General features: G+C 42.7%; 1 protein-coding gene and 1 non-coding gene across 3 annotated transcripts in view; both read right to left on the reverse strand.

Moving 5' to 3' along the window:
* Positions 1–20273, reverse strand: part of LOC116642416 (17-beta-hydroxysteroid dehydrogenase type 6-like) — a 35089-nt gene that overhangs the window by 13545 nt on the left and 1271 nt on the right. Inside the window, exon 1 of one of the 2 annotated variants that reach the window (XM_032420821.1) lies at positions 13286–13318. The exons of the other annotated variant lie outside the window; for it this stretch is intronic. Within the exon in view, the coding sequence (XP_032276712.1) occupies positions 13286–13298 (13 nt within the window). The 5' untranslated portion in view covers positions 13299–13318. Of the gene's footprint in view, positions 1–13285; positions 13319–20273 lie in introns of those variants that run through there. 2 annotated transcript variants of the gene reach the window in all.
* LOC116642676 lies at positions 11826–11926 on the reverse strand. Its single transcript, XR_004301366.1, has one exon. It is a non-coding gene; the product is annotated as a U6 spliceosomal RNA (small nuclear RNA).

The following is a 20273-nucleotide window of genomic DNA, read 5'->3' on the forward strand; positions in this document are numbered from 1 at the left end:
AGCTGCAGGGATGCTGAACACATGGAGATTCGGGGACAGCCACATGCTTGGAGAGGGCATGCAGGCTCTGCATCCCTTCCCCACACCTTGCCCTACGCATCTCTTCCATCTCTTCCATCAGCTGTTCCTGAGTTATATCCTTTTATAATAAACCTACAGTAATCTAGCACATAAAATATTTCTGTGAGTTTTTTTTTTTTAATTCCAGTAGAGTTAACACATAGTGTTACATTCGTTTCAGGTGTACAATATAGCGATTCGACAATTCTATACATTACTCAGGGCTCCTCATGATAAATGTGCTCTTAATCTCCATCACCTATTTCACCCACCCCCTACCCACCTCCCCTCTGGTGACCTTCAGTTTGTTCTGTGAGTTCTGTGAGGGCCTCTAGCAAATTAATAGAACCCAAAAAGGGGATCATTGGAACTTCCAATGTGTAGCCAGTCAGTCAGAAGTACGGGTGATAACCTGGGCTGGTAGCTGGCATCTGCAGTAGGGGCCGGGGCGGGGGAGGGGGGGGCAGTCTTGTAGGACTGAACCTTTCACCTGTGGATCTGATGCTATCTCCTGGTAGAGAGTGTTGATGTGGGAAACAAAGGCAGAAGAAAAATTATTAAATTTCCTTACTACTTACCGCCCATTGACAAGTCCTTGAAACAAAGTGACGTTCCTCTAGGGACTCAGCTGCCTCGATGTTGACACTTTCCCAAGGGCAAAAGGCAATCTTGGCCTGACCCCCAGGACCCTGTAAGTCTACTTTAACATATAAAAATTCCTTTGGAAACTTCCTTTATCTCTACTCCCCAAGATACATGTTGGCAATCATCCCCCAAGCCTATGACCCACTGATAAACATCTGAAGGGTGTCATGACTAAGGTTTGACTAGACAGCAATAAATGACCTTTTCCCAACAGTAACTAGCCCCCTCAAGTTCCTGGAAACCTTGCTTCCAAAATTCCTTAGAGACTTACACTATCCCTAATCCCCTCCCAACTTGAAAGCATATAAACTACCACCCCTCACAACCCCAATGCAGCTCTTTCTGCCCCCGGGGTCCTGTCCCCATGCTTTAATAAAACCACCTTTTTGCACCAAAGATGTCTCAAGAATTCTTTGTTGGCTCTTGGCTCCGTGTCAGAACGGAGATTTATATATTTATACTACTATTTCTTGATTTATTGGTTCTAGACATTTTCAACTGACTTCCTGCCATGGTAATGAGAACTTAGCTTTCTCACACTATATTGTCAGTCTCTTTCCTTCTCATCCACAGGATACTGCCTGGTTAATTTCCTTTAAGGAGTTTTGAAGTTGAACTCAGAAAACACCTTCACAATCGCAATGCATAAATTAAGATCTACTATTTACTTCAGGCCTGAGCCTCGCCACCCTTGGTCTTCACCATCATTTGAAGCTGTTCTCCCATGAAGATCTTGAAAGCTGAAACTGCCCTCTGACTACAGGCCCTTCGTATCTTTAGGGCTCTTTCCCCTCTTTCCCACACCTCTCCCTGTCTCTTTCCTCCCCCGATGCCCTCCCTTTGCTCAGTCTATTATTACAGTCCTCTTATGGCTTCGTTTACCTCCTTATTCAGTGTAGGTCCCACGGCCAGCCACTTGAGGGGCATTTTATTGGCATCCCATCCACATTCTCTCATTGCCAGCTGCCAAATGGCACTGGAGAGAGGCCACAACACCAACAAGTGATACCCCGTCTCGGCTGGACTTTATTGATACAAGGCAGACTTTCTGTTTGCCTCCATCTGACCCTTCCCTCGTGTGTGTGTGTGTGTGTGTGTGTGTGTGTGTGTGTGTGTTCCCAATAACACCCGTTCCAAATCCTCTCCAACCTTCTCAATTTCCCAACCTCATGTTCATCGGGCTCTCCTTCCACAGATGAGCTCACCTCTTGCCTCCCTGCCAAAATACAGATCAGCTCAACCTCATCCTCCTCCCTTCCAAACCAATGGCCTGCACAGTCTTAATTCATACCCACGTTTTGCCTCTCATTTCAGGGGCTGCCACATCCCCCCATTCCTGCTCTAAATGTCTCTATATTGTCTGCCTGTCCTCTGGGCTCCCTCTTTTGTCTTTCCTCCTCCCTGAAACCATGCTACCCTGCCACCCTTTAAATGACCATCCTCTCTTACCCCATGTGGTCAAAATATTCAAAGAGCGTATACACAGGTCCCCTAGTGTCTCACCGCCCATGCGTTCCCCAACCCCTTGTACTCCACCTCCCGTTCTCATCCCTCTCCGGAAACTCAGAGCTCACCAGGGACCAAGCAGACAATCCCCAAGGCCTTTTATCTCTCCTCCTTCTCAGATATCACTGCAATAGTTAGCACTTCCTTTTTTCTAGTAATTTTATCTGGTTCTCGAATTCCAACTGGGTCTTGGTTGAAGGAGGAGATTGCTTTCAGACCATGCCATGCCCTTGTTGGAGCCTGTCCATGGCTCCCTGTCACCCACAGATAAAGTCAAAACTCTTCAGCTTGGCACATAATTATAATAGTGAACAGTAGGGCACCTGGGTGGCTCAGTCGTTCAGCGTCTGCCTTTGGCTCAGGTCATGATCCCAGCGTCCTGGGATCGAGCCCCGCATCAGGCTCCCTGCTCTGCTGGAAGCCTGCTTCTCCCTCTCCCACTCCCCCTGCTTGTGTCCCCTCTCTCGCTGTGTCTCTCTCTGTCAAATAAATAAATAAAATCTTAAAAAAATAAATAGTGAACAGTAACTTAGAACTTACCTTGTGCCAGTCACTGTTCAAAACAACACACACACACAACCTCATGAGGTACGTGCAATCATTATGCCTACTTTTCAGATGAGGACCCTGGGGCACAAATTAAGGCAAAAATGAAGGGAATTGTCCAAAGTCAAACAGAGAGTGAGTAGTAGAGACAGGATCAAATCACCACACCATACTCTCTCCTAGAAGACTTCCCACGGTCTGGCCCTGGACTACTTTTCCCACCTGAGCTCCCTGCGCGCACAGTCAGAAGCCATCACCTGCTCCATCTTGACCACCCAACTCTAGGAACACATTCCTCCCTTGACTTCCGAGATACGCCACTCTCCTGGTTCTCCTGCTTCCATCACAGTGCCCCTTCCCTTCCTCCTCATTTGCTCTTCCTCTCCTTCCTACACCCTAAATGCAAAGATTCCCCAATGTTCTGTCCCAGAATCCTTCCCTGCCTGCTCCTCATGCTCTCCTTGGCAATCTCATCCCCTCCTACGGCCCAGATCTATATCTCCAACCTGACCATTTTCTGAGGCTCTGTCCTGTATTCCTAATTTCCTGAAGTACTCTCCAGCCAGATGTTTAGCCAGATACTCAATATACCCAAGACAGAACTCATCATCTTCTCTCCTAAAGGTGCTTCACCTCTAGTATTCCCTATTTCTATTTGTATTACATTTTAGTCTTAACACTCCTGACACTTCCTCTTCCTGGCCGCATGCATTCTTTGAGGAGATGAGGCTGTAGAGTCAGGCTCTGTTGTGTCTGAGCACCTGTCCCCTCCTCTTCATCCCTATGGCCACATCCATTGTTCAAGCCTTCAACACTCAGTGCCTCTTCCTTGGCCTATCATAGAAGCCTTCTCACTATACCCACAGGGTCAGTCCCTTCCCCTCTCATCCACATGGTGCTGTCTGCTTAATTTTCCCAAAGCACAGCTCTGCTGATGTTACTACCTGAAAAGCCCTGAACCTACTAAAAATAATCTAAAACTTTAGTTGGGTGTACAGGGCCCTCCATGATTAGGCCTCAAACTTACCTCCCCTTCTTCCCACTCACACAACCTATGCCCAAACCAAAGAGCCTGCTGCTCTCCATTTAGTTGTGCTCTGCTCTTTCCATGCTCCAGGTCTATACTCTTACCATGCCCTTTGCCCTAAATGCCCTGGATGCTCATCTCTGCATGTCAAATACTCCCTTGTCCTGCAAGCCTCAGCAATTCACACCTCCTCCATATAAAGCTTTCTCTGAATCATCAATAGATCTGCTCTCCCATAACATCTATTCATACCTCTCCCACATAACTCATCTCTCCAACTGGACTGGTACCCCTGGTGCAGTTCTGTGAGTGATTCATCTTTATAAGTGACACAGCACCTACTTCAGGGCTTTGGTCCAGTATGAATAAACAATAATCACTTCTAGAAGAGCCTGTTTGGTTTTAGCACAATCGGAAAAACGATGCCACTGCACCCAACTGACTGACTACAATTATGTGTCACAGCTGTATTCCCTGCATTATTTTTGTTTTTCCTGAAGGTTGTAATTATAATATATAATAAGTGTTTCTACAGGCTTTTTCCTTCTCCGTAGTTAGAAAGTATCTAACTCCACAAAGACACATAGAAGCAAGTATAATAAGCCAAGACTCCAAGACTGAACCTGACCACTCTGCCCTGCATGGGGCTGCAAAGCCTTGCCCAGTCTTTGGCTCCTCCATCCTCCTCACTCTTCACTCACACTCAGTTACTCTCCAAACCATACAGATGTGTGTGTGGGGTGTGTGTGTGTGTGTGTGTGTGTGTTGGGTGGGTGTGTGGCAGTTTTATACCTTTATTTGATAATCAGCAGTTGGTTAGTTCTCATCCATATTAACTGTCTGTAGATTTTTTTTTAAACATTTTATTTATTTAAGGTCTTTGTTTGACTTATTTGATTTTGACTGGTTTGGGTCTTGGTGACCATGGCTTGGAAGTACACTTCAAACACTGGGAATTATCTTCCTTATAATAATCATAATAATTTCCCTGGTGTGTCATATTCTCTCAAGAGTTTTACATGCATGTTCACAGTCACTAACCACCAATCAAATGATCTCCCTAAGACTGGAACATCAGAAAAAGAACAAAGAGGATGACCAACTCAAAAATTGTGAACCTGAAGCTGTAACTTGTGGATATCTCAGAGATTAAGCAAAAAAATTCATGACCTGTGAATACCAAACAAAGGATCAACAAAGTTGTGTTAAAAAGAAAACAACAGGGCGCCTGGGTGGCTCAGTTGGTTAAGCGACTGCCTTCGGCTCAGGTCATGATCCTGGAGTCCCAGGATCGAGTCCCGCATCGGGCTCCCTGCTCAGCGGGGGGTCTGCTTCTCCCTCTGACCCTCTTCCCTCTCGTGCTCTCTATCTCTCATTCTCTCTCTCAAATAAATAAATAAAATCTTTAAAAAAAAAAAAAAAAAGAAAACAACAGCCCCAAATGGTGTCATTTAGGTCAAGGCCCCACACCAGGGCTTAATACCTAATTTAACTGCAGTTTCAACCTCCCCCAGAAAAATAGTCTTAATCAGGAATTTTCTGATCGGCACCTATAAGTCTGCCACATGGGCCCTCTCCACCCTCCAAAGGAAGATGGGATGATCTTCATGGTAAGACCCCCTACACTTCCCCTTGAGGGAAAGCAACCTTGCCTAGAATAATCCGTTTCTTTTGCTAATAACTTTCTTGCCCCACCCTCCTTCCTATAAAAACTTTCCATTTTGTACAGCTCCTCTGAGCTCCCCTCTACTTGCTAGATGGGATGATGCCTGATTCATGAATCATTTGATAAAGCCAATTAGATCTTCAAATTTACTTGTTGAATTTTGCTTTTTAACAGCTGCAAAAACTACAGAATAGTAGCTGAGCGTGGAACTGATGCCTTAAATTTTTATGACATCTCAAAAATAATTTTTTTATCACATCTCTCACTGAAACTGCGGGTCTGATCAAAAAGGGGATATGTTAAAAAGAAAACCACAGGCCCCAAATGGAGTCACTTATGTTAAGGCCCCGTGTCAGTAAACCATGATTTAATACCTAAGCTAACTGCAGTGTCAACCTCCCCAGGAATGTAACCTTTAACCAGACAAAATGGAATGTCCTGGTCAACACTAGGAGATAATCCCCCATAGACCCCTTTCTCCCTTACGAGGGCAACCTTGCCTAAAGAATGCATTCCTTGCTAATAAATTTCTTTTTTTTTTTTTTAATGCCCTCTCTGTGCCTTTAAAAACCTTTCTTTTTCCAAGCTCAGTGCAGCTCCCCTCTCCTTGCTAGATGGGATACTGCCCAATTCATGAATCATTTAACAGAGTCAATTAGATCCTCAAATGTACTCAGTTGAGTTTTGTTTTTTAACACAGTCAAGTTGAAAAACACACTGTTTCTCAAACCTGCCAGTGTATTTCTCCCTCTGGGGTTTTGCTCTTGCTATTTCCTCTACTTGTTCGCTGAAACAGACATTTATTAAATACCAACTCTGTGCCAAGCCCTGGGTAAGTGCAGAGGATACAAAAATGAGTAGAACAGTGCTAATCCTTAAGAAGCTCACAGAACTAGTAGGGGATATAGAAATAGAAATAAATTATTAAGAAAATGCGGAGAGGACAGCAGAGAAAGCACCTGTTACACCAAAGGTGTAAGGGCAGAGGTAGTGCTGGAAGCGAACAGAAGCTCAGCACCCTAAGCAGAAGGACAAGAAGTATACCTCAGGCAGCAGGAACAGGCTGTGTGAGAAGGCAGAGAGGTCTGTAAGGCTAGAGGCCGTGGAGCAGCAAAAGATGATGCTGGAAAAATAGGTAGGGACCTGATCAGGAAAGCCCTCAGATGGCATGCTAAACAACGTAGATTGTGTCCTACATTTTCTCATCCATACATTTAATAAACATTTATTGAGCACCCACTATGTGTCAGGCACTGCATTAGGGGCTCACCCCTCATTCACTGCTGGTGAAAATGTAAAATGGTGCAGTTGCTTTGGCACCTTGAAAACATTATGCTCAGTGAAAGAAGTAAGTTGCAAAAGACCACATATTGTATGAGTCGATTTATAAGATATTTCCAGAATAGGTAAATCTATAGAGACAAAGAGTAGGTGAGTAGTTACCTAAGGTTGGGCTGAAGGAGCTGGGGGGAAATGGGAGGAGGTGACTGCTAAAGAGTAAGAGAATTCTTTTTAGGGTAATAAAAATATTCTAAAATTGATTTTGGTGATGGTCACACAACTCTGTGAATATATTAAGAGTGACTGAATTGTAAACTTTAAATGTGTGAATTGTATATGTGAATTATATCTCAATAAAGCTTTTGAAAAAGTAAAATAAACAATAGACATAATAAATATGTTAGAAGAGGATATGCACTTTGGAAAAAAGAAAAAGAGCAGAATAAGGGGGATCAAGAGGCCTGGAGTGAGGACAGTTTACAGTATTAAATAGTTGTCAGAGTAGGCCTCACTAAGAAAGCAACATCTGAACAAAGACATGCAGGAGATGAAAGAGTTGACCATGCAGTGGGTATGAGGAGGAAGGGAGCAATTAGAAATACATAAGAGGCAGATGCCCTAGGACCCAGTGATCAGATGGGGGAGTCCTAGGATGATATCCAGTTTCAAATACCTGCGATGCAAGGATGGTTCAACATACACAGAAAATCCTAGGGGTGGGTTTGGGGCTAAGGGGAAAAAAAAAAAAGAAAGAAAGTAAGTCCTAGACTCCACCAAGAAACCGTTGGAACTAATAAACAAATTCAGTAAAACTGCAGCATAAAAAAAAAAAAATCAACCTACAAAAATCAGTTGCATTTCAATACACTAATAATGAACTACCTGAAAAAGAAATAAAGAAAGCAAACCCATTTACAATAGCATCAAAAACAACAAAATACTTCGGAATAAATTTAACCAAAGAGATGAAAGATCTGTACAATGAAAACTATTAAGACTTTGATGAAAGAAATAGTAGAATACACAAATAAATGGAAAGATCCCATGTTCGTGGATCAGAAGAATTAATATTGTTGGGGCTCAGTCGGAACAGCATGCAACTCTTGGTCTCCGGGTCAGGAGTTCAAGTCCCACATTGGGAGTAGAGATTACTTAAATCAATAAATGTTTTAAAAAAAGAATTCATCTTGTTGAAATGTCTATACTACCCAAAGCCATCTATAGATCAAATGCAATCCCTATCAAAATTCCAATGGCATTTTTCACAGAAGTAGAAAAAACAATCCTAACACTCTTAGGGAAGCCCAAGAGACCCTAAATAGCCAATTTAATACTGAGAAAGAAGAACAAAGCTGGAGGCATCACATTTCCTGATTTCAAACTATACTACAAAGCTATAGTAATCAAAGGGATGTTACTGGCATAAACACACAAACATAGACCAAGGGAACAGAATCAAGAGCCCAGAAACAAACCCACATACATAGTCAACATATACATAGGAGCCAAAATGACAAGAAAAAATAAGTGTTGGCAAGGATGGGGAACAACCTGAAGGAGACTGGGAAGGAGAAAAGGGAAAGCCTTGGAGAAGTCTCAGGGAGATGAGCAATACTGAGGGCTGGGTTCTGCTTAGTAAGTGTCTTCACTGAGCTACCCCCTTGGGCTGGAGATGCTTGAGTCCAAACATGACTCTGTAGGAAACACCTACAGAGCCTTTTCTTTACCAGCAGTGCAGTCATTGGCCCATCCTGTCTTGGAGACTTGGTCCCGAGACTGTCTACATGAACTACAGAGGTCATCTGGCCATTTCCCAGCCTGAGATTTCCTTCCTCCTCTCCCCATTTAGAGTGAGCTCTTCTCCCAGGGAAGGTTATTATTCATATTTGTGGATGGGGCAATGTAAGCATGAGGAAAAAAGGGAGAAGCTAGGGGAAGAGGAAACAAAGGTATAAAAGGGTGTAGGGAAGTGGGACATGTCCAGGGGGTCCAAGAGGAAGTAAAGATGGTTTAATCTCCACCTAAGAACCCACTAGGGTGTCCCTCCTTTGTTCCTCCCTCCCCACTATCAGTCTCCAGATCCCACCCTCCAGCCCGGGTTTCAGTGACAGGGCCCCTCTGGAACCCCATGAATTGACCTTGTTGGTTGTCTCGGAATCTGGGGCAAATACAGGGTCCCTAGCCACTGGCATGGGTATTAGAAATTTAAATCATATATAATATGATTTAATATAATCATATATATATTATGATATATCATAATATATCAACTGCTGCCCCTAATTGGTTTCTCTACAACCAGGAAACCCAAAAGAAACTAGCCGTGATACTCGTCATCTATCCCTCAGTAGAGCAATCATAAAGACCTGACACAGGTATGAGGAGGGAAGACTGGCAATCCTCAGTGTTAGGCTCTCTGCTAAACTGGGCTTCCCCACCCAGCCATTGTACTTGTTGTGTGCTGAAGACTCTCACATCCAAACCTGGAGATGTTTCAGGCTTCTGCGATTTTCCCCTTCAGCAAGAGTGCAGAATGTATTCCGTTTGTCAGAACACTTTTTTGGGAGCCTGTTAGTTGATACCAGTGAGACCACCTGGCTAATTCCTGCCTACTTTTCCTTTTCCTCCTTTCCAAGAATCTCTCTGCATGAGTTCCAATGCCCCCAACCCTAATTTTGTGGCTAGCATAAAGTCCTGAACCTGGATTCTGAGGCCAGATTACCTGGGTTCAAATTCAGGCTTTATTTGCCATTTACTTGTTGTATGGCCTTGGGTAAGTGAATTAACCTCTCCGTACCTGGGTGCTCATCTTCAAAATGGGAAAAGGACATCTCCGTGATTTGTTGAGAAAGTTAAATGAGTTAACACACATAAAACACTATAAAATTATTAGATATTATTAGCATTATTTTGGTTGTTGTTGTTTTATCAGTGCCATTCTAGGTCTTTCTCTATGAGCCCTACCTCTTCCTCCAGGCTTTAACAGAAGGAAATTACACCATGAGAACTCAAACTATTTGGTGCATTCAGATGTCAAACTCCATGTGTTGCAACATCCTTCATCATTTCTACCAGCTCTTTATCACCATACTGGTCAATGCTAATTCACCCTGACTTTCTTCAGTCTCAAGCAGAGGACCTAGCTCTCTGCAATATAGTGCATGGCAAAATAAGGCCTGTATTCCCTCCTTTCAAATCTTCAGACCTGGGTTTGTCTACAGACTCCTATCAGTCTAGTCACTGATCCTAAGAGTGAGTCTATAATCAGCACATGGGGGGCAGCTGGGTGGATCAGTCGGTTAAGTGTCTGTCTTCGGCTTGGGTCATGATCTCAGGGTCCTGGGATCGACCCCTGTATCAGGCTCCTTGCTCAGTGGGAGCCTGCTTCTCCCTCTCCCTCTGCCCCTCCCCCTTCTCGTGCTCACACGCTCTCTCTCTCAAATAAATTAATTAAAAAATATATATATATACATATACACACACACACATAATCAGCACATGGATTCATGGACTGATCCACCACAACATTCTCTGTTGTCATTTTGGACATACAGACTAGGTGGTACCCAAGTCAATAGTCACTTATCATAATCAGATGCACCCACCATAATGTTTTAACTGAAAAAAAGTTAACAATGTCAAGTGCTGGCAAAAATATGGAACAATCAAGCATTTCCATTGAAAGAGTTAATTGATTCAATCAATTTGAAAAATGGTTTGTCCTTATCTACCAAAGATAAAGATCCACCTTCCCTATACTAATTGATTCCACTTTTAAGTGCATAATAACAAAAACAAAATATGCGCACATGTGCATCATAAGATGTGTTCGTAGCAGCATTATCATCTGTAATAGCCAAAAGCTGAAAACAACCCAAATATGCAACAACAGTTGAATAAATAAATAAGTTGAAATATGTTCACACAATGTAACGCTATACAGTGACAAAAATGAACTATAGCTACATACAATTAGATGTATGAATCTTACAAACATAATATTGTGACACAAAAGAACTTTGTGTAGATTCCACCTACACACAGTTACAAATAGGCAAAACTAATCTACGTTGCTACCAATCAGATTCATGGTTACCCTTGGGGAGGTGGGTGGGGTCAAAGATGGAGGGAGGTATTTAGAGGGTTGTCTGGGGTGCTGGTAAAGTTCTTTTCTTGACCTGTGTGGCTGTAATGTAAGTATTAACTTTGTGAAAATTCATTGAACCATCCACTTATGATCTGCATGTTTTTGACTCAAATTAGAAAAATAAAAATACTTCTTTGATAAAAAAAGAAAAAAGTCTGAAGAAAATCACCTCTGCATTTGCTTATGAAATTCTTATCAAGAACAACATGTATCCGTACACTGTGTAAGACCCCATACAATAAATCCTGTCATTGGGGTGCGTGGGTGGCTCAGCTGGTTAAGCATTTGCCTTTGGCTCAGGTCATGATCTCCAGGTCCTGGGATCGAGCCCCACATAGGGCTCCCAGCTCAACGGCAAGTCTGCTTCTCCTTCTCCTCTGCCTCTCCCCCGGCTCATGCTCTCTTTCTCTGTATCTGTCTCAAATGAATAAATAAAATCTTTTTCAATAAATAAATAAATAAATACCTAAATACATACTGCCATGCATTTAGTACCAGAAGAGTACTTGTCCTTTCTTTTTCTTTTTTTGAGATTTTGTCTTTTCTAAGTAAAGAGTATGCTACTGGTTATTTTTTTTTAAGATTTTATTTATTTATTTGAGATTGAGCAAGCAAGAGAACAGGAGCAGGGGTGCAGAGGGAGAGGGAGAAGCAGGCTCCCCGATGAGCAGGGAGCCCAATGTGGGGCTCTATCCCAGGACCCTGGGATCATGACCTGAGCTGAAGGCAGACGCTAAACCGAGTGAGCCACCCAGGCGCCCTGCTACTGATTATTTTTAAATTACCTAGTTCTTCATATTATCTTAGAAGTTCAAAGCCAAATTTAATGTTCAATCAGAATAATTCTCTTAGCCTTTGTAGACAGCATTTTTTTCTTCTTCGCTCTTCTATCACTTTGATTTTCTATTTCTTTTTGTACTCCATTTGCATTTTATTTACTTATTTTTTTAAATATGGAACGCTTCATGAATTTACATGTCATCCTTGAGCAGGGGCCATGCTAATCTTCTCTATCATTCCAATTTTAGTATATGTGCTGCCAAAGCAAGCCCTCAAATTGCATTTTATTATCCTTAATGTACACGTGTCTTTTACTTTAGGTTACCTCAAACTCTTTTTGAAGATGCTGCATCTGTCCAAGAATAAAACTTAACAGATTCTCCAATCTCAGCCTCATTCCAACAACTGACTTCACCTCTGCCAAGTGGGAAAAAATAAGCAAATACTCTAGCAACTGATGCATTGTACAGGCATTTTTTTTAAGATTTTATTTATTTATTTGACAGAGAAAGAGACAGCGAGAGACGGAACACAAGCAGGGGGAGTGGGAGAGAGAGAAGCAGGCTTCCCACCGAGCAGGGAGCCCGATGTGGGGCTCAATCCCAGGACCCTGGGATCATGACCTAAGTCAAAGGCAGATGCCCAACGTCTGAGCCACCCAGGCACCACCAGGCATTTTTTTTGTTGTAACACACTTCATATCAGTATATAGGATTCCACAAAGAGAAAGGAAAAATGTTACCTGAGGAATTCTTGTTTGGGAATATATGTCAGATTTCAAACACTTCTTGTTTAACTGCTTTTGGAATTTTACTTCTCTGTTCTCCATAGAATTAGAAATTTAACAAGTGGGAAGGAATAATGGGACTATTAAACTGTGTTTAGTGGCCAAGTTAAAAAAAAAAAGAAGAAAGAAAGAAAAAATTTTTTCACCACTCCCACTGCAAAGAGCTTGCTGGCCATGGGAGAGGGGGTGGTATTAGCGGGGGTCTGGTTAGGGCAGGACCCAAACTAGACTACCAAGCTTCAGCAACACAATTCTCATGACCTAATTAGAGAAGCCTCCTTTTGCTTACCCACAGTTTCACAAACTTACCCCACAGCTACCAGCATGAACTATGAGAGCTGATTTTCCCCACTGTCAAGAATCTCAATTTATAGGGCATACCCAGGGGATCTTATTTGCAAGGATAAAATCACCCCCAACTTTTAAACAATATTTTCCCGAACTCCAAAGGAGTGCAGATTTAAAAAGCAGAAAAAACAATGGTGATAAAATTTTTTTCAGGAATCAAAGTTGAAAGATCTTTTGAGAAACTAAAAAATCATTATTAAGACCTCTCTCCACACAGACCTTATCTCCTCCCAGTCCTCAACCCAACACACACACACACACACACACACACACACACACACACACCACCACCACCGGCTCAGGGAAGAGTCCAGTCCCGGAGACTTGCGAGGACTTCGTGAATCCGCACAGGTCAGCAGCCCCAGCCTCTCCCCATAGCCGCACCCCCTCCACCTTCTGCACTGCTTGCACAACATCTCCGTCTTGTGGTAAGAGCCTTGTGGTAAGAGCAGGGGCCACTCCACACCCTCGGGCCAAGCTCATAGTTCTCACCAGTGTCATCCATCCTTGCTCAACTGGAGAACCGGATCGGTTATAACCGAAATAAAAAGCAGAAAGAAAAGAGCTGCCCTGGCCAACCAGAGCATTTCCCACGCCCTTCGGCCCCCATTCTCTGATTTAAGTTGGAATACTAAAATATAAAACCCCTGCTGGAGTGAGGAGTAAGGAGGCCGGCTAATTTAAGCAAAGCCCACACAGACTGCCAATCTGAGATCAGCTGCACAACCCTGGGATCTCAGCCTTCATGGAGTCAGACACCTTGCCAAAGAGCTGCAACTGCTTAGTCTTGGGCCCTGCAGCCAGGATGTGTACGGGGGTGTGTGTGTGTGTGTTAATAACAGCTTTATTGACACAGTTCACATACCATATAATTAACCCTTTCAAAGTATACAGTTCATTGCGTTTTAGTATATTCACAGGGTATCTCATTTCAGAACACTTTCTTCACCCCAATAAGAAACCCTGTACTCCTTAGCAGTCACCATTTTTCCCTTCTCTAGCCCTAGGCAACTACTAATCTACTTTCCACATCTACGGATTTGCCTATTCTGGACATTTCACATAAATGGAATCACACAATATGTGGCCTTTTATGACTGGCTCCTTTTGTTCAGCATAATGTTTTCAAGGTTCATCCATAATGTAGCATATACCAGTATGCAATATTGTGATTTGTAAGAAATATATATTTGGTCTTTCAGATGACCATTTATTTTTCATATATGTTTGGTCTTTGTCCATGTTTCTGGCTCACAGCTCCCAAAGCCCTTGGAATTTCCTAAGGGATAAAGAGCAATGGAAAGGATGCCTGGGTGGCTCAGTCAGTTAAGCGTCTGCCTTCAGCTCAGGTCATGATCCCAGGGTCCTGGGATCGAGTCCCACATCGGACTCCTTGCTCAGCGGGGAGCCTGCTTCTCCCTCTCCCACTCCCCCTGCTTGTGTTCCCTCTCTGACAAATAAATAAAATCTTTAAAAAAAAAAAAAAGCAATGGGAGCATCTTTCCTTATAATAATGTTTGGCCTTTTGTCCTCAGTCCCTGAAATCACTCCAGAGCCATGAAGGTAAAATGATGTATTGCTATTTCTAACAAGCACCTTTCTACCACAATTGGGCTTATGTTAATGAGGTGACTTTTGGAAAGCACTTCATTGGCTGCCAGGGGAACCAACCAGGAACAGAAGTTGGAATTTTCAGTCCCACCCCCAGACCTCCGGGAGAGAGTGGGGCTAGAGATAGTTTAATCACCAATGGTCAATGATTTAATCTATTGTGCCTATGTAATAAAGCTGCCATAAAACCCAAAAGGGCAAGGTTCAGAGAGCTTCCAGGTTGGTGAACACATGTAGATTAAATTCAGGTAGAATCTGAAGAGGGCATGGAAGCTCCAAGCCCATTCCCACATACCTTGCCTTATGTATCTCTTCATCTGGCTGTTGAGTCATATCCTTTGTAATAAATTGGTAATCTAGTGAGTAAAGGGGTTTCCTGAGGTCTGTGAGCAGCTCTAGAAAATTAATCAAACCCGGGGCGCCTGGCTGGCTCAGTCGTTAAGCAGCTGCCTTCGGCTCGGGTCATGATCCCAGGGTCCTGGGATCGAGTCCCGGATCGGGCTCCCTTCTCAGAGGGAAGCCTGCTTCTCCCTCTCCTACTCCCCCTGCTTGTGTTCCTTCTCTCACTGTGTGTCTCTCTGTCAAATAAATAAACAAAATCTAAAAAAGAAAAGAAAATTAATCAAACCCAAGGAGCGATTTGTGGGACCCTCTGATTTGTAGCCAGTTGGTCAGAAGCACAGGTGACAAGCTGGGGCTTGCGATCGGCATCTGAAGTGGGGCAGTCTTGTGTGATTGAACCCTTAACCTGTGGAATCTGATGCTAGCTCCAGGTAGATAGTGTTGAATTACAGGATACCCAGCTAGTGTCTGAAGAATTGGTTTGGATATGTGCACCCTCCACCCACATTGGAATTGGTATCAGCACCCTTTCACAACTCTCCCCCCTTGGCTCTTATGAAACCACCCTTCCCAGATCTTTTCCTGTTTCTATTCCTATTCATTCACATTGTCTTTTGCTGGCTCCCCTTCCTCTACCCAGTTTTTAAAGTCAGTATCTTTAGGAGTTCCCTCCTGGCCTTTTTTCTCTTCTCACTGTACATATCCTCAGTCATCACCGGCTTCAACCCTGATCTGAGTGCTAATGACTTGCAAATCTCTGTCTTCAGTCCAGTTCACTCCTGAGATCTAGCTCCTCAGATCCAAGTGCCTGCTGGACATCTCCCACCTGGATTCACCCATCCATTCCATAATGTATTCCCCCAACTACGTGCTAGGTCCTATCAAGTTACTGGAGACAGGAGAGGTGAGTAAAGTAGACATGATATTTGAAATCTTAGAACTTATAGTCTTAGCAGGAAAAACAGACATTAAATATATAGTCCCACAAATAAATATATCATTACATACTGATGGGGTCTATGAAAGAAAAGCATAGGGTGCTTAGGGGGTATCACAGCAGTAACTCAAACTAAACTTTCCAAAACTGTATAAGGACGCTTCATTGCAATCTGATCCTCCTCATTTTCATGTTATTTCCTATCCCTAAATCTATTCAACATTCAACAAATGTAATGAGTGCCCGCTGGGTGCCGGACAACCCCCTTCTCTCCAGTTGCCCAAGCCTGAAACCTGAGCAATCATCCTAGACCACTTCCTCATTCCCCATATCCAATCGATATTAACTCTACGTTTTTTTTTTTTTTTAAAGATTTTATTTATTTATTTGACAGAGAGAGACATAGCAAGAGAGGGAACACAAGCAGGGGGACTGGTAGAGGGAGAAGCAGGCTTCCCACAGAGCAGGGAGCCCGATGCGGGGCTCGATCCCAGGACCCTAGGATCATGACCTGAGCCAAAGGCAGATGCTAAATGACTGAGCCACCCAGGCACCCCAACTCTACCTTCTTAAGTCAGTTATGTCCACCCAATCCCCTCCATCTCCACTTTACTGCCTTAGTTCAGGCCACAAGTATTTGTCACCTGGATTCCAGCAATAGTTTCTGGGGATTGCTCTGCTTCTGGTTGCTCTCTCCCCTCCTATCTGCCCTCCTCAGGGCTCCAGAATTTATTTCTAAAACACAATTTTGGGGCACCTGGATGGTTCAGTTGGTTAAGTGTCTGCCTTTGGCTCGGGTCACGGTCCTGGGGTCCTGGGATCAGGCCCTGCATCGGGCTCCCTGCTCAGTGGGAAACCTGTTTCTCCCTCTCCCTCTGCCCATCCTCCCCATTCATGCTCCCTCTCACACTCTTTGTCTCTCCCAAATAAATAAATGAAATCTTTAAAAATAAATAAATAAAACACAACTCTGATTATGCCTCTCCCCCGCTTAAAAGCCTTCCAAGGCTCTCCACTGTCTTCTGACCAATCCAAATTCCTGTGGAAGAACAAGGTTTGATGTGTTCCCATTTGAATCTGCCATCCCTGTGAGATTAAACTAAAACTTTGCCCTTAAACAATTATGAAGGTGCCCTTTATTACTTTTCAGTAGTTCATGATAACAAGAGACAGAACCTATCATAATTAAACTTAAATATGACCTTGGCCCCACCTAGATAGTCTCTCTTTATTATGCTCTTGATTCATCAGAACATATTCTCTAATCTTCTCTTCCTTACTTTATTAAAGAGGAAAACAACTAGCACAGAAGTATGTCAAATTTTCAAATTACTTGTTTCAACAAGATTATTTACTCCCAAGACATCTCACCAAATAATGATATGATCAATATTTTATCTTAATTTTAATCAAAGAGGAATAAAAATGGAAGACAAATAATTTTTATTTCCACACGTCTTAGCTTGGCATCCAATGCTTTGGCCATGGCTTGCCTCTTAGCCCCATCTCTCACCAGGCCTTTCCTTCAAGTCTGAGCTCTGTCCATACGAACTACTGGCACTTTCCAGAAAGTGCCATGCCATTTACAATTTTGTGTCTGTGCTCCTTTACCAATCTTACCCAAGTCTTAACGGAAAACATTGATGCCAATAGACAGCTGGTTATAAATGCATCTATAGGGGCCCCTGGGTGGCTCAGTCGTTAAGTGTCTGCCTTCAGCTCAGGTCATGATCCCAGGGTCCTGGGATCGAGCCCCACATCTAGCCCTGCATCGGGCTCCCTGCTCAGCAAGAAACCTGCTTCTCCCTCTCTCACTCCCCTTGCTTCTGTTCCTTCTCTTGCTGTGTCTCTCTGTGTCAAATAAATAAATAAAATCTTTAATAAATAAATAAAATCTTTAAAAATTAAAAATAAAAAAATAAATGCATCTAGAACACTTCCTTTCACTTTTTGATTTGTGTCTATTGCCCCTACTAGGTTATAACTTTCTTGGAAACAGAAACCATGTCATTAATTTTTTTCTCCCCAGAGCCTAAGTGTCCAACACAAATGTTCATTAACTATCTGTGGATCTATCTGCCACATAGATCATTTTTTACATGCTAAAAACATCCAGAATAACAACAGGAGTTGAACTGGAAGGGAAGTCCACGACGTAAGTGTCCAAGTCTGCAAATAACTTAGGAAGACCTAGAACTGATGGATTACCCAAAAAGGATGATAGCAGATGTATACAGTAAATATAAAGAGGATGGCAGATAGTATAAGGCTTGAAGGACAAAGGGGTTTTGCACCTAAGTGGATGAAAGCTCAAGGGGACACCAACTGAATGGCAATACTGCCTCCCAGTGGCATCTAGGATAACAGCCTCTATACCAGAGCATTTGTACAGAATTAGACAGCTTTCTCACACCTTGTAGTAGTGGCCTATGAGTTAACTGTGCTAGGGACCTCTCACTTTATCTCATTTAATTCTCATGACAACCCCTTGTAGAGACACAGCATGTAGCTTAGGGGTTAAATGCAGAGAGCTATCTGGCTGGTGTGACCTTGGACAAAGTATTTAAATTCTCTGAATATTTCCCCATCTACAAAATAGGACTCATATAGGGTTATGAGGGGTAAATTTTTTTTACTCACAACCCTGAGATCAAAACCCAAGCTTAGATCAAGAGTCAGACACTCAATGGACTGAGCCACCCAAGTTTCCGGATAAATTCTTTTTTTTTTTTTTTTAAGCTTTTATTTATTTATTTGACAGAGAGAGATAGCCAGAGAGAGAACACAAGCAGGATAAGTGGGAGAGAGAGAAGCAGGCTTCCCGCTGAGCAGGGAGCCCGATGCGGGGCTCGATCCCAGGACCCTGGGATCATGACCTGAGCCGAAGGCAGACACTTAACGACTGAGCCACCCAGGCGCCCCTGATAAATTCTTTTTTTTAACAATTCAATACATTACTCAGTGCTTACCATGGTAAGTATAGCCATCATCTGTCACCAAACAGTATTATTACCATCTTATTGAATATATTCCCTATGCTGTACTTTTCATCTCCATGACTTACTTATTTTATAACTGGAAGTTAATACTTCTTAATCCCCTTTATCTATTTCACCCATCCCCCCACCCACCTCACCTCCAGCAACCACCATTTTGTTTTCTGTATTTAAGAGTCTGGTTTTTTGTTTGTCTCTTTGTTTTGTTTCTTAGATTCTACATGAGTGAAATCATAAGGTATCTGTCTCTGTCTCACTTATTTCACTTAGCATAATACTCTCTAGGTCCATTCATGTTGTTGCAAATGGCAAGATCCCATTCTCTTTTATGACTAAGCAATATTCCATTGTGTGTGTGTGTGTGTGTGTGTGTGTGTGTGTGTGTGTGTATCACATCTTTGCCCATTCATCTATTGGTGGATATTTGGGTTGCTTAGATATCTTTGCTACTGTAAATAATGCTACAATAAACATAGGGGTGCACATATCTTTTCTAATTAGTGCTTTTCTTTTCTTTTTTAAATTTTTTAAAAGATTTTATTTGTTTGAGAAAGAGCGAGAGAGAGAACACAGAAGGAGAGGGAGAAGCAGAATCCCCACTGAGCAGGGAGCCTGACATGGGGCTCAATCCCAGGACCCCAAGATCATGACCCAAGCTGAAGGCAGACGCCTAACCAACTGAGCCACCCAGGCGCCCCAGTGCTTTCGTTTTCTTTGGGTAAATACCCAGTAGTGGAATTACTGAATCATATGGTATTTCTATTTTAATTTTTTGAGGAAACTCCTTACTGTTTTCCACAGTGGCTGCACCAATTTACATTTCCACCAACAGTCCACAAGGGTTCTTTTTTCTCTACATCCTCACCAACACCTATTATTTCTTGTCTTTTTTATTTTAGCCATTCTGACAGGTGGAAGGTGGAAGTATAAATTCTCAAAAGGGTACCTGACAGCATAGCAAATGCTATATAAACACTAGCTATTATTATTCCCTTTTTCCTGATGAGAAAACTAATGTTAAATAAATCGAGCAGATAGTAAGAACTCAAAAAACATAACTTCCTGTGCTTTCTCCCCTTACATCTTAGCTCCTTCTGGTGTTGCCCTCCTTAGTGGTCCTGAAATTCAAACAGGGGACTCCCAAATATCCCAAAGAAGTCAGTTCCTAAAGGTAGCAATGAGAAAACTGAGAAACCTCCATTAAACAGTCCAGACGGATATGGTTCTGGAAAAGAGCACTCCCCAGAGCACTCTTGTCATTATTATTAAAGACCTTCCCAGTAACAAAACTCACCCTACCCAAAACAAGATGCATAAGGATTATGAAAATCAACTAAGATCTGTGCAGGAAACCAGATTTCAAGGAATATTCAAATAAGTATGATCTGTCCAGAGCTCATTTTGACCACTTTGCCCACAGAAGCTGAAAGACCATGATCATTTTCGAGATTAGGCTAATAATAACTTACTAGAGACTCTATTCTCTTCCTGCTCTCCTACTGTTACTGCAAACATAAAATTCATGAAAATGATGGTTTTTAAGTGACATGATATCTTTGTGATTATAGACTGCCCACCCAGTCCACATTTGCAA

This window comes from Phoca vitulina, unplaced genomic scaffold (genome assembly GCF_004348235.1).
Source record: "Phoca vitulina isolate PV1807 unplaced genomic scaffold, GSC_HSeal_1.0 scaffold23, whole genome shotgun sequence".
Lineage (NCBI taxonomy): Eukaryota > Metazoa > Chordata > Mammalia > Carnivora > Phocidae > Phoca > Phoca vitulina.